This window comes from Maniola jurtina, chromosome 28 (genome assembly GCF_905333055.1).
Source record: "Maniola jurtina chromosome 28, ilManJurt1.1, whole genome shotgun sequence".
In the NCBI taxonomy this organism is placed as follows: domain Eukaryota; kingdom Metazoa; phylum Arthropoda; class Insecta; order Lepidoptera; family Nymphalidae; genus Maniola; species Maniola jurtina.
In genome coordinates, this window is record NC_060056.1 from 6,525,834 (window position 1) to 6,539,081 (window position 13,248).

The following is a 13,248-nucleotide window of genomic DNA, read 5'->3' on the forward strand; positions in this document are numbered from 1 at the left end:
TTGCGAATGTGGCAACCGCTACACTATATTACCATATTCTGCATTTGAACCGAGTTATTCGGCCGAGTAACGGTAATAAACGCGCACTCGGACCAACTCTCGTTTTCTCTTTCATGTCTCTGGTATCTAAAGGAAGTAAATAAAAAACTGATTCATCCATTCAAATATTTTTATTTATTATTATTTATCATTAAGAATACCTTATCCTAAGAATACAGAATATATTCTTCAAATACTTCGTCAGCTCATTTAAAAGCAGATAATTTTAGAAAGTTACGAAAAATTGTATCTACTCGCATTTTTAATTGATTTAAAAAAAAAATGCGTTTCTCTAACCTATAGTCCATAATTTTATTGTCAGTACGTGAGTAACTGACTGACAATGGTCTTAACTGGTGGATATAGAAACTTAAAATGCATATAGTACACGACAGGTCCACATGGCAATCGGGTTAACCCGGTGCGGGTTAGCGCGGGTATGCGGGGCGTCTCCCCGCCTCACACTCCGATTGCCATCTCGACCTGTCGCATACTATAAGTAGGTTCTCTCTATAACATAGAAAACGAAACACTAAACGTCAGAGTAAAATGAACCCTAATGTACTTCATTTCAAAGTCTTTATTCCGATATTATTTTTTATTTTGCAAAGTATCCTTGCTGGATGTGCAATTGAATTAAAACCTTATGACAAGGTGATTTAGGTTCATTTACTCGGAAGTTAGAGTGATTCGAAACTCGAAAGAACATTATTCTTTTTGACTACCCTCATTTAATAAACTATTTAGGTTTGTCCGTGTGAATTGTTACTTGTATAGTTGATGGCGATGTTAATATAACATTATGTATGTATGTATGTATGTATATTGCTTTAGATCTTAACATTATCAATCATCTTACTTAATTTTTTAGTTTTGTCTGTACATTTAATGTATCCATTCAATGTATTTATATCAATTCATGTATTTATTATATAATTCATATAGTTGTAGAGTTATTAATTGCTGTATTTTTAAAAGGTCTCGCCATATTGCTCAGTGTCAACACTTCAATAGTGGGAGGTCCCGGGTGCGATTATCAGCAGGGGTTTGATGTTTATTAATTTCTGATCTGGTCTGGTGGGAGGCTTCGGCCGCGGTTAGCTACCACCCTACCGGCAAAGCCGTGCCACCAAGCGATTTAGCATTCCGGTACGATGATGAGTACAAAAGGGTATGGGTTTAATGGAATCTGCCATACCCCGTCCAAGTAAGCCCGGTTCTATCTTAGACTGCATCATCACTTACCACTAGGTGAGATTGCAGTCAAGGGCTAACTTGTATCCAATTTAAAAAAAAAGTTGTCATGACAATTGACACATAGAGCAAATATGGCGAGTCTCTTCTTATTTACGCACTATTTGCTGACGACATTTTGAGCAGGGGAAAGTTTTTAAACTACCCTCGAAATTAGAATCGATCTTGAATTCATTTCTTTCGTGTTGTCCGTATATGTATAGAACTCTAATTAATATATCTTGTCCGTTTGTCGCTACAGATGTTAGTAATTATTATTGAGTGTAGATAAAATAATTTAAACTACCATCAATTGCTATAGTTGTTAACACAACTGATACAACTGACCAAAAGCTTAATTCGCTATAATCCACCGAACCAAATAAATCTGTAGATGTAACATACAGCATGCGACACCGCCCGCCCTCCCACTGATAAACATGCAGGAAAAGCCAGCCACCAAGGCTGTTTATCAGTGGGCGGTGCATGTCGCATGCTGCATGTTGCACCATACAGATTTGTTTGGTTTGACGGATTATAGCCAATTAAGCCTCTGGTTCTTTGTATATTATGGACTTCCTCAAAATAACGCCTGCTTCTATACTATATAGTTGTTAAAGACATTTTGAGCGTGGAAAAGTTTTTGAACTACCCTCGAAATTAGAATCGATTTTTAATTCATTTTATTCCTGTTGTCCGTATGTGTATAGTAACTGTAATATATGTTGTCTGTCTGTTGCTACAGCTAGTAGTTATTGTAGTCATCCCCGTTGGCGTCCTCGGGGTTGTACTTGTTGTCGTCCTCGGGCTCCTGCTTGATGTGGACGTCCAGAGGAGGGATGTTGAACTCCGGGTAGTCTGGAACACCAAACAACAACGGGTTATTATTACTTATCATCATCAGATTTTTAGGGTTCCGTACCTCAAAAGGAAAAACGGAACCCTTATAGGATCACTTTGACCAGCCCAGAGAGAAGAAGAAGAGGATCACTTTGTTGTCCGTCTGTCCGTCCGTCCGTCCGTCCGTCGTGTCTGTCAAGAAACCTATAGGGTACTTCATGTTGACCTAGAATCATGAAATTTGGTAGGTAGGTAGGCCTTATCGCACAAGTACAGGAATAAATCTGAAAACCGTGAATTTGTGGTAACAGCTTCAAAAAAAATTAAAATGTGTTTAAGATAACTATACCAAGTGGGGTATCACATGAAAGGGCTTCACCTGTACATTCTAAAACAGATTTTTATTTATTTTTATGCATAATAGTTTTTGATTTATAGTGCAAAATCTTGGAAAAAATACCCGAGTAGGGAACCCTCAGTGCGCGAGTCTGACTCGCACTTGGCCGGTTTTTAAACTTTATCTTGATACCTAATGCCAAGGACTTCGTCTGTGATGGCGTTTGCTGGCGGGCGTGCTGTGCTTGTTTGGAGTGTTTTTTTTTTGTTAAGAGTGGCTGGTTTTTGTGTTAGTTGGTGTTTTTTGGTGGTGGAACTGACTGGGAAGCGCTCTGGAGGGGCGCCGCGCGTGTGTCGGCGGGCGCCGGCGCAGACGGAGTCCATACTTGTATAAATTCAATAACTTGAAAATATCACAAACTTGACATTGGCTAATCAGAGTAAAGCCAGATTTAAAGAAAAAAAAAAACCTAATGCCAACGACAGCTATCAAGGGACGTACCGTCTTGGGGCTCCTCCTTGATCTTGATGTCCTCGGGCTTGACCTTGGGCTCCTTGCGCTCCTTGTCGCGGCGGCGGCGCTTGTCGCGGTCCTTGTCCCGCTCCTTGTCGCGGTCGCGGCGCTCGCGGCGGCGCTCCGAGCGCGAGCGCGAGCGCCGGCGACGTCTGCACAGTACAAAGGATTCATTCGCATTATACTACTTGTTTCTTGGAGTTGTTTAAAACTGCCGCTAGATAGCGTTAGCAATGTTTTAAACGCGGTACAGTATTTTTAGCGAATAATAAATTGATCTTAAATCAACATAATAGAATAGAATTATTTTTATTTCATTAAAAATTTGCAAATACTTTTGAATCGTAAAATGTATGTTCCAGCACATAACCTTCCAACCACTTTGATCTACCCAGTTGTCTTTAGATCCATACTTTATCAAGTATAAAACTTGACAACAAGATAAGAACAAATAATTGTAACTAGTTTCCACTTCACATAATAACTTTCACCTTAATTTGCCGATAGATGGCAGTAGTGATACACTAAAATTCGCTGTTTATTAGCATTAGCGCTTAGACGAGGGCCTAGATTCTCTGACAACTATCTTGAAATTGGAAGAAACTACTTTTTTTTCAAGTTCTAGATAAGCTTATGAAAGCTAACGTTGGTAGTTTTTTGATTGTTATACTAGATTTCGGTAGTTATTCGACTCATCTCATCAAATTGAATATCGGAGTTGTTCCAAACCGTCGCTAGATGGAGCTACTAGTGTTTTATCTCGCACTATGACGTGTTATGTAGAGTTATCCTGAGATATTACCTCTCGGGCTCGTCCTCTCTCTTCTCCCGCTCCCCTCTCTCCGCATTCCGCTCGGGGCGCTCGGCTCTCTCCCCTCTCTCTCTCTCGCGACGCCGCGAGCGAGACGCAGAGCGTTTGCGCGAGCGAGAGCGGCTGCGGCGACGACCGCCTGCAATACAGACATATTAGATGTTCATTGTATATTTCTTTGCTTTCATATACATTTGATGGTGGATGCGCAATGCTACACTACGGGCATTGCTAATACAATAGGTACAACTTAAAAAACAGTCAATAATAATACATTACTAAATATTAAATACTATCAATTTCACGCCACGCAAACGGTATGCCACGTCTCATACATTACAACGCAATGGTACGCGCTACGTCTACGCTTACGCAGCCTGTGTGAACGAGCTCTAAAATGGGCTACGTCAGAAAACTGGTCGTCCCTTCATTCAGCTTCACCTAGTCGACCTTTGTTTGGTTACGGAGGTCGACCCGGACAATACAGTATAACAAATAAGAGTGTACTGACGGTCGCGACGCTCGTCCCTGTCCCTGTCGCGCTGCTCGAGGCGGTATCGCTCCCTCTCCCTCTCGTTGTCCTCGCGGCCGGAGTGCTTGATGTTGACGTCCGCCCCCCCGCGCCGCGTGCCCCCCAGCCCGCCGCCTGTGGATACATATTATGGTCATATCACAGATGAGTGCACCGCTTTCCTTCATATGTTACAAACGCCTGCTCTCCTATTCTGGACACATCATGCGATGTCTTTGAAAAGAGCAACCGCCGAGTTTCTTGCTGGTTCTTCTCGGTAGGAAAGGCATTCCGAACCAGTGGTAGATTCAAAAGTGGTAGATTTTGACGATTCAAAAGAACTTTTAAAATTCTAATTGAATAAAAATATTATGAATTTGAATTTGATGAAGCCGTCATTTTAGAAAAACTTATTGTGACAAGCAACGCAGATGGCAAAAGCTCGAGAGGCCGCTCACCAACCGGACGGGCAGATCAGCTTAGGGACTCCAAATGCAAACACACAATTGCAAGACTAGCCTCCGATAGAAGCCGATGGAACCGATTAATCTGCATGAGGTTGCAAGATCACAGGGACCTCAAATCTTTTTTTTTTCTCTCACGTCTGGCTTTACAAAGATAAGCCAATGTCAAGTTTGTAGTTATTTACAAGTTAGGGAAACTATATAAGTATGGACTTCGACTGTGCCGGCGCTCGCCGACACACGCGCGGCGCCCCTTAGAGCGCTTCCCAGTCAGTTCAACCACCAAAAAACACCAGTGAAACACAAAAACCGCCCACTTTTAACAAAAAAAAAAAAAAAAACACACCGCACGCGCGCCAGCAAACACCAACACAGACGAAGTGGACCTCAATGATCGAAATGAAGAGGGACTAGATAGAGAGAGAGAGAGATGTGTGTGTCCTCACCCAGTCGGCGGGGCAGCCAGCCTTTCACAGTGCGCGCGCGTTCGACGTCCACGAGCACGCGCTTGCCGTCGATCTTCTTGCCGTCCGCGTGCTTGTACGCCGCTGAAACGTACACCACAGGTTAACACGCGTTACCGCTATACAGTACCAGTCCATGCGTATGTCTTTTTGCCTACAAAAAAATCTTTTTTGAGAGTAATATTGAATTTAAAAAAAAAGTCCTAAATTGGATTAAAAAAAAAAAAACACAAAAACTAGACACATTTTTTTATTCACTATAGGCAAGCGCTTGACCACAATCACACCTGATGGAAAGTGATGATTTGGTCTAAGATGGGACGCGTTTACCTAGAAGGTATATATGATAGAAGACAGAATTAGAAGAACTATTATAGATAATAGGTATTTTATTGCACTCGATTTCGCCTATACTTTTAATACTCAAGGGAAAAACTATATAAAGACATACGCATGGAATATTAAAATCGTTAATTTGGTTCACATGGTTCAAAAAATCTAAATCAAAACCAATTTTTTTTATCTTAAAAAAAAAAGACCACGCGAACCAAAATTTTAACCGTACACAGAATACGACCGTATTATGTACAGTTAAACCATCTAAAAAAACAACATTCATAAAAAATTGTCAGAGATGCACTTTTTAAGATTTTTTCGAAAAAAAAAAATGTCAAAATTATCTAAAAAATGCATCTACTACATACACATTCATATAAAAAATATACCTACTCTGTATACCTACCGACCGAGCCGACCGACACCTTTTTTTTTTTAAATGTCAATTAAAAGACAAAATTCAAATGTACCTACCGTTAACTACTTACTTTTTTTTTACCCACAAACCCGTCGATCCGTCTTTAGCTTTACTTACGTCTTTTTAGAAATTACCGAAACGGAGCGGAGCGGCGCGGAGTTAGCCTCGCCACCGACAATGCTAAGCTATGACAAGCTATATTTTTCGAAGAAAGTTGGGGTTACTTTTTTTCGCAAAATATAGCTTTCGTCCAATTTATAAGTTGCATGGAATAGAATGCTGTATTGTTCAAGAAATGAATCTAGAATTTAATTTTGATTGTAACTATTTCCCTGGTTGATACTAGGTACGAGTGAAATAAGTCGAAAAAGCAGTCCATACTTGATAGAAATACTGTTACGGTATTTTGTATAAATAATGGTAAAATTACCGTATTTTACCGAACTTTTGATAAATTATCGTAATTTTGCAACTACTTGATTTAAAGAATACTGATATTTATTTGAATAGTTTCAACTATATTAGGGGGACCCACATTGATCATTTATTAATTACCAGCTAGGTAGATAATATTGTATTGTGTGTACATGAGTTTTTATTTTATGTTGCGATAACTTCGAAATAATGCCTGAACAGATTTAGATTATGGGGTATCTTTAGAATTCTACATCATGAAGAAATAAATTTTGTACCAAAATAGTTTTTTGTACTATTCATATTAACATTATTTTATGTTACTACTAGCCGGTGCCCGCGACTTCGCCCGCGTGGATTTAGGTTCTTCGAAATCCCGCGGGAACTCTTTTATTTTCCGGGATAAAAAGTAGCCTATGTGCTAATCCAGGATATTATCTATCTCCATTCCTCAGCCAAATCCGTTTAGTAGTTTTTGCGTGAAGGAGTAACAAACATATACACACACACATAACACACAAACTTTCGCCTTTATAATGATAGTGTCAAGTGTGATACATTGAGATAAGGGCTCTGCCTGAAAATCAGCGCTGCGGTAGTCAAATACCGCAGCATCCTGCTGAGGCAGAGCCCTTTTAGCTCACAGACACAATATTGGTCTTAGTATTTTCTAGTTTTAAGTTTAGTTGATAATTTGTATGAATTGTATTTTTATTTTTAATCTTTTTTTTTGTGATTTTGTTGTGCTGAATAAACTTTTATTTATCACACTATCACACTAATATTATAAAGGCGAAAGTTTGTATGTGTGTGTGTGTGTTTGTCACTCCTTCACGTAAAAACTACTGGACGGATTTGGCTGAAATTTAGAATGGAGATAGATAATATTCTAGATGAGCACATAGTCTACTTTTAATCCCGGGAAATCCCGGAGTTCCCACGGGATTTCAAAAACCTAATTCCATGCGGGTGAGGTCGCGGGCATCGGCTAGTTAGATATGAAAATCTAGGTACCAGTTCATTCCAAGCAGCCATAAATCAGACGGTGCAAAGCATTTTCGGTGGCGAAATATCCACCAAAACTTTACCTGGTGCGCATTTACTTACTTCTCCATATTGCGCAGAAATACAGAAATACTTTACTTCATCCAAATTGTTACGTCGGAATACAGTTTAATTAAATGTTTATATTCCTTTTGATTACTCCATAAACATAAATAATATAAAAATATGAAAAATGTTCATACTTATCTTTTCCAAGTTATTTGACGACTTTCGTAACAATAAGTGACCTAACTAGAAATTAAAAGAACTTGGCCTACTTTTTCAGACCCCCCCCCCCCCCCCCCTCCTAGAACTTTTCGACTAAATTTTTTTACACGAACATGTGTAGTTTTATGCATAATTTTTCTAAACATATACTTATTTCTTAACTACTCTTTAAAATAGTGTAACAGCCCTACAAAAATATGATTAAACTTCTAAAGAATAAGTCGTAATTTTCATTATTCATATTAGAAGTCCATATCAGGATAATTTCTCCAAAAAAACAAATATTTTTAATTCATTCTAATACAACATGAATTTACCTGCTTTTGAAAAACGGCGACCTAAACTTTTTTCTACATTTCAGACATAACTTTATCTCATTCAGATAATATGTATATTCAGTTACCCTACTTTTAATAAGTCACCTTTTTACCCTCTTTTCGAGAACAGAGTCTGAACATTGCAATAGAGTAATATTTTTATACTTGTATGTTGGTAGAACGGAGTCTAAACATTACAATATAGTAATATTTATACTTGTATGTTGGTATCTTACCACCACATACAAACCTATTCAAAAAACGCCGCAAATCTCGTTTGTGTGTGTCTTAACGGCTGGGTCTGTGGTCTGAATAGAAAAAACCACGTATTAATCATACATCTCTTCCTCAAGCTAACGTGGGTTTTCGGGCACATCTTTTTGGAGGGGTCCAATTTAGGAACTTGGATGACACACCGCCGTGCGCCCATATTCTGGATTTAGCTAATTATTTATTAAACAATGAGGGCTAGGAAAAATTTCATAAGTCTGTAAATAGATTTTACATAAGTTAAATAAAAATTGAAAAAAAAGGACTCCTCCAAAAGGATTTTCATAATTTGAGACTTGCTATGTTGTCATAATATTATACCAATTAAACATGAAATACACACATTTACACAGTTTACACATATTATGTGCAATATCAAATATATCACAGAGACATGTAGAAGAAAATGTGTAATAATAAATTATTAATAATACCAAAATTATTATGAACAACATAACAAACCTACAATATAAAACAAAATTATATAATATTATGTAATTTCAATAAAAAATCAAGTATTTTATAAGAGAAACATGGCTTCAACACAATCTTTTTTTGGTACACAATGTACTACAACTTTTACAATTATTATATCTTGTGTTCTTCTCAGAAAAGTTTTTTTTTGAATCAATTGTTTTTGATAAAAAGTTAAAATTATAAATAAATAGACCCCTCAAACCTCCAGAATTTTGAATGCAAAGTTTTTGCCTCCTGACTAATTTTATTATATAATTTGGTTCTTTGAATAATTTCTTTCAAAGAGAGCATTGGAATTGAGTTGAAATTTAAAATTTGATTCCTGCATGCATTGAGCACCATTTTGTTATATCAAATCTTCAAAAGCAATAATGTAAATAAATGAAATGAACAGCCAAAATCTGAGTATGATTATCTGATAGGCATGTTGGGGAATATAAGTTTGCCTGTGTGCTAGGTTGTGTTGCAGCCATGTCCCCAGTGTGTCGCGTGGTGCGTGGGCGTCCTTATGCGTACTCACAGTGCATGTCGCGCTCATGCTCGTACTCAATGAAGGCATAACCCCGCGGCTTGCCATTGTCCTTGTTATAAACCATGTATATCTGAAAAGGACATAATATACAGGATGTAACTAGAATGCTAGCAAAAACTTAGCGTTATTATTATCCAATCCAATGCCAATCCAATCCAATGTAATCCAATGCTAATAACCATTTGCCTTATCTTGTAGTTGTAGTGATTTAGTATTTTTCAAATCTGCATTGTATAGCATACTTAACTTGGGGCAATGCCCCACCTACGTCGTAACATTGACTTCAAGTGACCTATTTACGTAACGTTCATTGACCTTCGCTCCAGTCAGATGTTTTATTTGATTCTTCAAGCACTGCTAGTCTAGTGATTTCCATACTAAGGCCCATTTGTTCTACAAGAGCAGTGGTGGGCAAGATGTGTTTAGCAATCCAATTATAGATAGATGATTATGAAATGGGTTTCAATATTTTAATATGGAGCCTGGCGCCTGGAAAGTGACATGTTTCCAAATATAAACTATCAAAGTTGTACTGGTGGCTAGACTGTTGAACTGATGACTTCACCAGTACAACTTTGATGACTTATATCTTGGAAATATGACACTTTGGAAGCTTTTAGGAAGAATACTTGATTGTATTGATGCCAGCTATTAATTAATACAGGTTTTATGAATGGCTATTATTTTGAAAAAAAAAAGAAAAATGGTGGACTGCTAGGTAGGTCAAAATCAAAATCGTCAAAGCCCTCAATAATCCAATTCGTATGTTAGTGTTTTCAATGATCTATCAATAGATGATAATAGATAGATGAAATCTTTATTGCACACAAAAACATGAAAAGGAACACAACACAAAAGGAAGAAACAGAAAAAAAACCAATTGTGTGCAAAGGCAGCCTTATTGCTTAGAGCAATCTCCACCAGGCAATCAATCAATTTTCAAAATGTAATTTAAGGAGTACTCACTTTTTTAATGGGTCCATAGGTTTCAAACTCTCTCCTAAGCTTAGATTCTGATGTGTCATAGTTCTGAAGCAAACAAACATTATATATTATAACACATAAATGCTCTTCAAATTGAAATTTTTGAATCAACTTTCAAATATTTTTTGAAAACTTAGGTTCTCTTATAGTGTACTGTGGAAAACATAAATATTCACATGGACTTAGGTTTCTTATATTAATTCCTATGAGAACTCTTGCATTTCTGGAATAAAAAATAGCATATACATATCTGACTCTCAGATGGAAGCTTTATCTGTACAAAATTTCCTCAAAATCAGTTAAGCAGATGAGCTCTGACAAGTAAACAGACACTTTTATGTTTATAATATTAATATGGATATCACATCACACAATATTATAAAGGCAAAAGTTTGTGTATGTGTATGTTTGTTACTCTTTCACGCAAAAACTACTGGACAGATTTGGCTGAAATATGGAATGGAGATAGATTATACCCTGGATTAACACATAGGCTACTTTTTATCCCATAAAATCAACTAGCTCCCACAGGATTTCGAAAAATCTAAATTCCAAGGTCTAGTCGGTTATAAAGGAAGGAGTACTCACAACTCTGGCCACAAACAGTGTCTTGAAGGGGTCCCCAGTGACTGGCAAGTTGGTGGTGGGGTCCCACAGTGCTATCTCCTGCTCTAGCTTGTATGCAGTTTGCTCTGCTCTCTCTCTTCTTCTCCTCTCCAGGCGCTCTTCTCTTGTCTCCACTCGGGTGGGGGGTGGGGTTTCTGAAGGATGCTTAAGAAGAATAACAATTAATGAAAGCACAATTTTGTTCACACCTTTCTTTCTTCATTAACATAATCATCAATTCATGGCCAGCTTGCTACTGAGCACAGCTGCTCAATTGCAGGTAAACTATACCAGTCATTATTACAATCACAATCATTGGAATTGGCTGAATTTATGGTATTCTTGTTGCAACAATACATTGTAGCCAAAAGTGAGCAAGCATCAGCCAATCAGAGATGATTGCTATTGTGACATTGTAGCTGTTATTCTAATGCAATTGAGACACCAGTCTCCTTTCAGAATAAGAAGGGTTTAGTCTATGGTTTACCACGCTGGCCAAGTGCAGATTTGTAGACTTTACACACCTTTGAGACTATTATAAAGAACTCTCAGGCGTCAGGTTTCCTCACAAGGTTTTCCTATTAAGCAAATGATATTTAATTAGTTATGTTTGCTTAACTTAAAATAATTGTGAGTCATTTTGATCTCTACATGGTTGATGAACAGATATTACAGAAAGCTGTAATTACTTAACTAGATTTTAGTATGTGTGTAGATTGATTTTGGTTTGCATAAGTAGGTCCAGTTACCTTTTACTTTAACTTTAAATAGCATTTTTCTCAATATCTATCTTTCCAGGATAAAAGTATAAAATTACTCTCTCCAGGAAGTGAGCTAGCTGTGCACATCTATGTGCTTTTCATCAAGATTGGTGGAACAGTTGACCATGAAAGGCCACATAGACAAATTTTTTCATTTATTTTAAAAAAAAATCTAAGTAAATACAGAACGCGAAACAACGTTAAACTTAGCAGTTCTAGATGTGTTTGTAGTTTTGTACATATCTCTGGAAATTGGCGTTCCAGCTAGTAATTATAGATTTCGGTCAAGCGTAAAGCCAATAATAAAGAAACTCGATTAGAAATACAAATGCTACGTCAAAATGCTATGCTAACCTCAAAAATGTTAAGAAATGCGCCGACACCATCGTAGCCCTTCTGCTTCTTTTCATGAGGAAGCTTCGCTGCGGGCGGCAAGTACGGGATGGGGTCCCGCGCCGCGAACAGAGCGAGGAGATTCGGCGGCAGAAACTGCGTCATTTTCACCTATTTCACTACACGCCACGCCGTAAATACATTTAAAAAATCATTGAACTTCACTTATCACTTTGTAATTTCACTATACTTAAACTTGTGGTAACTTTTGTATAGTATGTTACAATTGTTTATTATGAACTATAATCACAAATTCACAATTTCATAAAACAAATTCTTGAGTACAATGCAAAAACGCCACCATTTTGATGAATTTGTTCAATTTTTTTTACAAAATCCAAATGTCATCAACAGAACGCCATCATGATTCGTATTTCGTGGTCTGTGACAGTATAATGAGCACAGACCACGAATCCGGATAATGAGTATCATATGAGTATAATATTGTAGTCTTTGGTCTGGACTTCGTCTGTGTTGGTGTTAGCTGGCGGGCGTGCTCTGCCTTTTTGGCGTGTTTTTTTTTTTTTTGTTAAAACTGACTGGAAAGCGCTCTAAGGAGGTGCCGTGCGTGTGTCGGCGAGCGCCGGCACAGACGGGATCCATACTTGTATAGTTTCTCTAACTTATTACAAATAACTACAAACTTGACATTGGCTAATCTTTGTAAAGCGGAGCCAGACGAGAGTCTGGTCTGTGACCATCATTGTAATTTGTTTTTTTTTTAAAGAATGACTTGGACTATGGACACCAGTATTTTCGTAATGTGCTATCATAGACAATAGTTAGTGGGTAACTTTAGAAATACTTCACGCATTATTATTAACTAGCTGATGCCCGCGACTTCGTTCGCGTGGATGTGGGTTTTTTAAAATTCCTGTGGGAACTCTTTGATTATTCGGGATAAAAAGTAGCCTATGTGCTAATCCAGGGTATAATCTATCTCAATTCTAAATTTCAGCCCAATCCGTCCAGTAGTGTTTGCGTGAAGGAGTAACAAACATACACACACACACACACACACACACATACAAACTTTCTTCTTAATAATATTAGTGTGATCAACCTAAGGCCGGATACAAACGGTACTAGTGACTTTCGTCGGCAGCGCCTCGTTGGAGATGTAATATTTGCTTTAAGGACGTGAAAATAGCTGTATACGAAGAACAACTGTTCAACCATCCAACACTTCGAAAGTTCTTTTATCTAAGCTTTTAACCCAACCAGGCCAACGCAGGTGCTAATGGTTGCTAAGATCA

General features: G+C 37.8%; 1 protein-coding gene across 1 annotated transcript; it reads right to left on the reverse strand.

The window, feature by feature from the left end:
- Positions 1 to 154: 154 nt before the first annotated feature.
- Positions 155 to 12,351, reverse strand: LOC123879360 (U1 small nuclear ribonucleoprotein 70 kDa). The gene is made up of 9 exons (XM_045927027.1): positions 11,954 to 12,351; positions 10,821 to 11,003; positions 10,215 to 10,277; positions 9,237 to 9,318; positions 5,195 to 5,296; positions 4,285 to 4,419; positions 3,765 to 3,912; positions 2,951 to 3,114; positions 155 to 2,130 (listed from the first exon to the last, which is right to left on the reverse strand). The coding sequence occupies exons 1-9, from the start codon at positions 12,095 to 12,097 to the stop codon at positions 2,018 to 2,020; spliced, it is 1,134 nt and encodes a 377-aa protein (XP_045782983.1). The 5' UTR covers positions 12,098 to 12,351; the 3' UTR covers positions 155 to 2,017.
- Positions 12,352 to 13,248: the final 897 nt, after the last annotated feature.

Coding starts and splice junctions, on each gene's coding strand:
- LOC123879360 (XM_045927027.1), bottom strand. CDS start 12,097: ATGACGCAGTTTCTGCCGCCGAATCTCCTCGCTCTGTTCGCGGCGCGG. Junction 3,913..4,284: donor CAGGGACGAGCGTCGCGACC/GTCAGTACACTC, acceptor TCTGTATTGCAG/GCGGTCGTCGCCGCAGCCGC. Junction 3,115..3,764: donor AGAGAGGACGAGCCCGAGAG/GTAATATCTCAG, acceptor TGTACTGTGCAG/ACGTCGCCGGCGCTCGCGCT.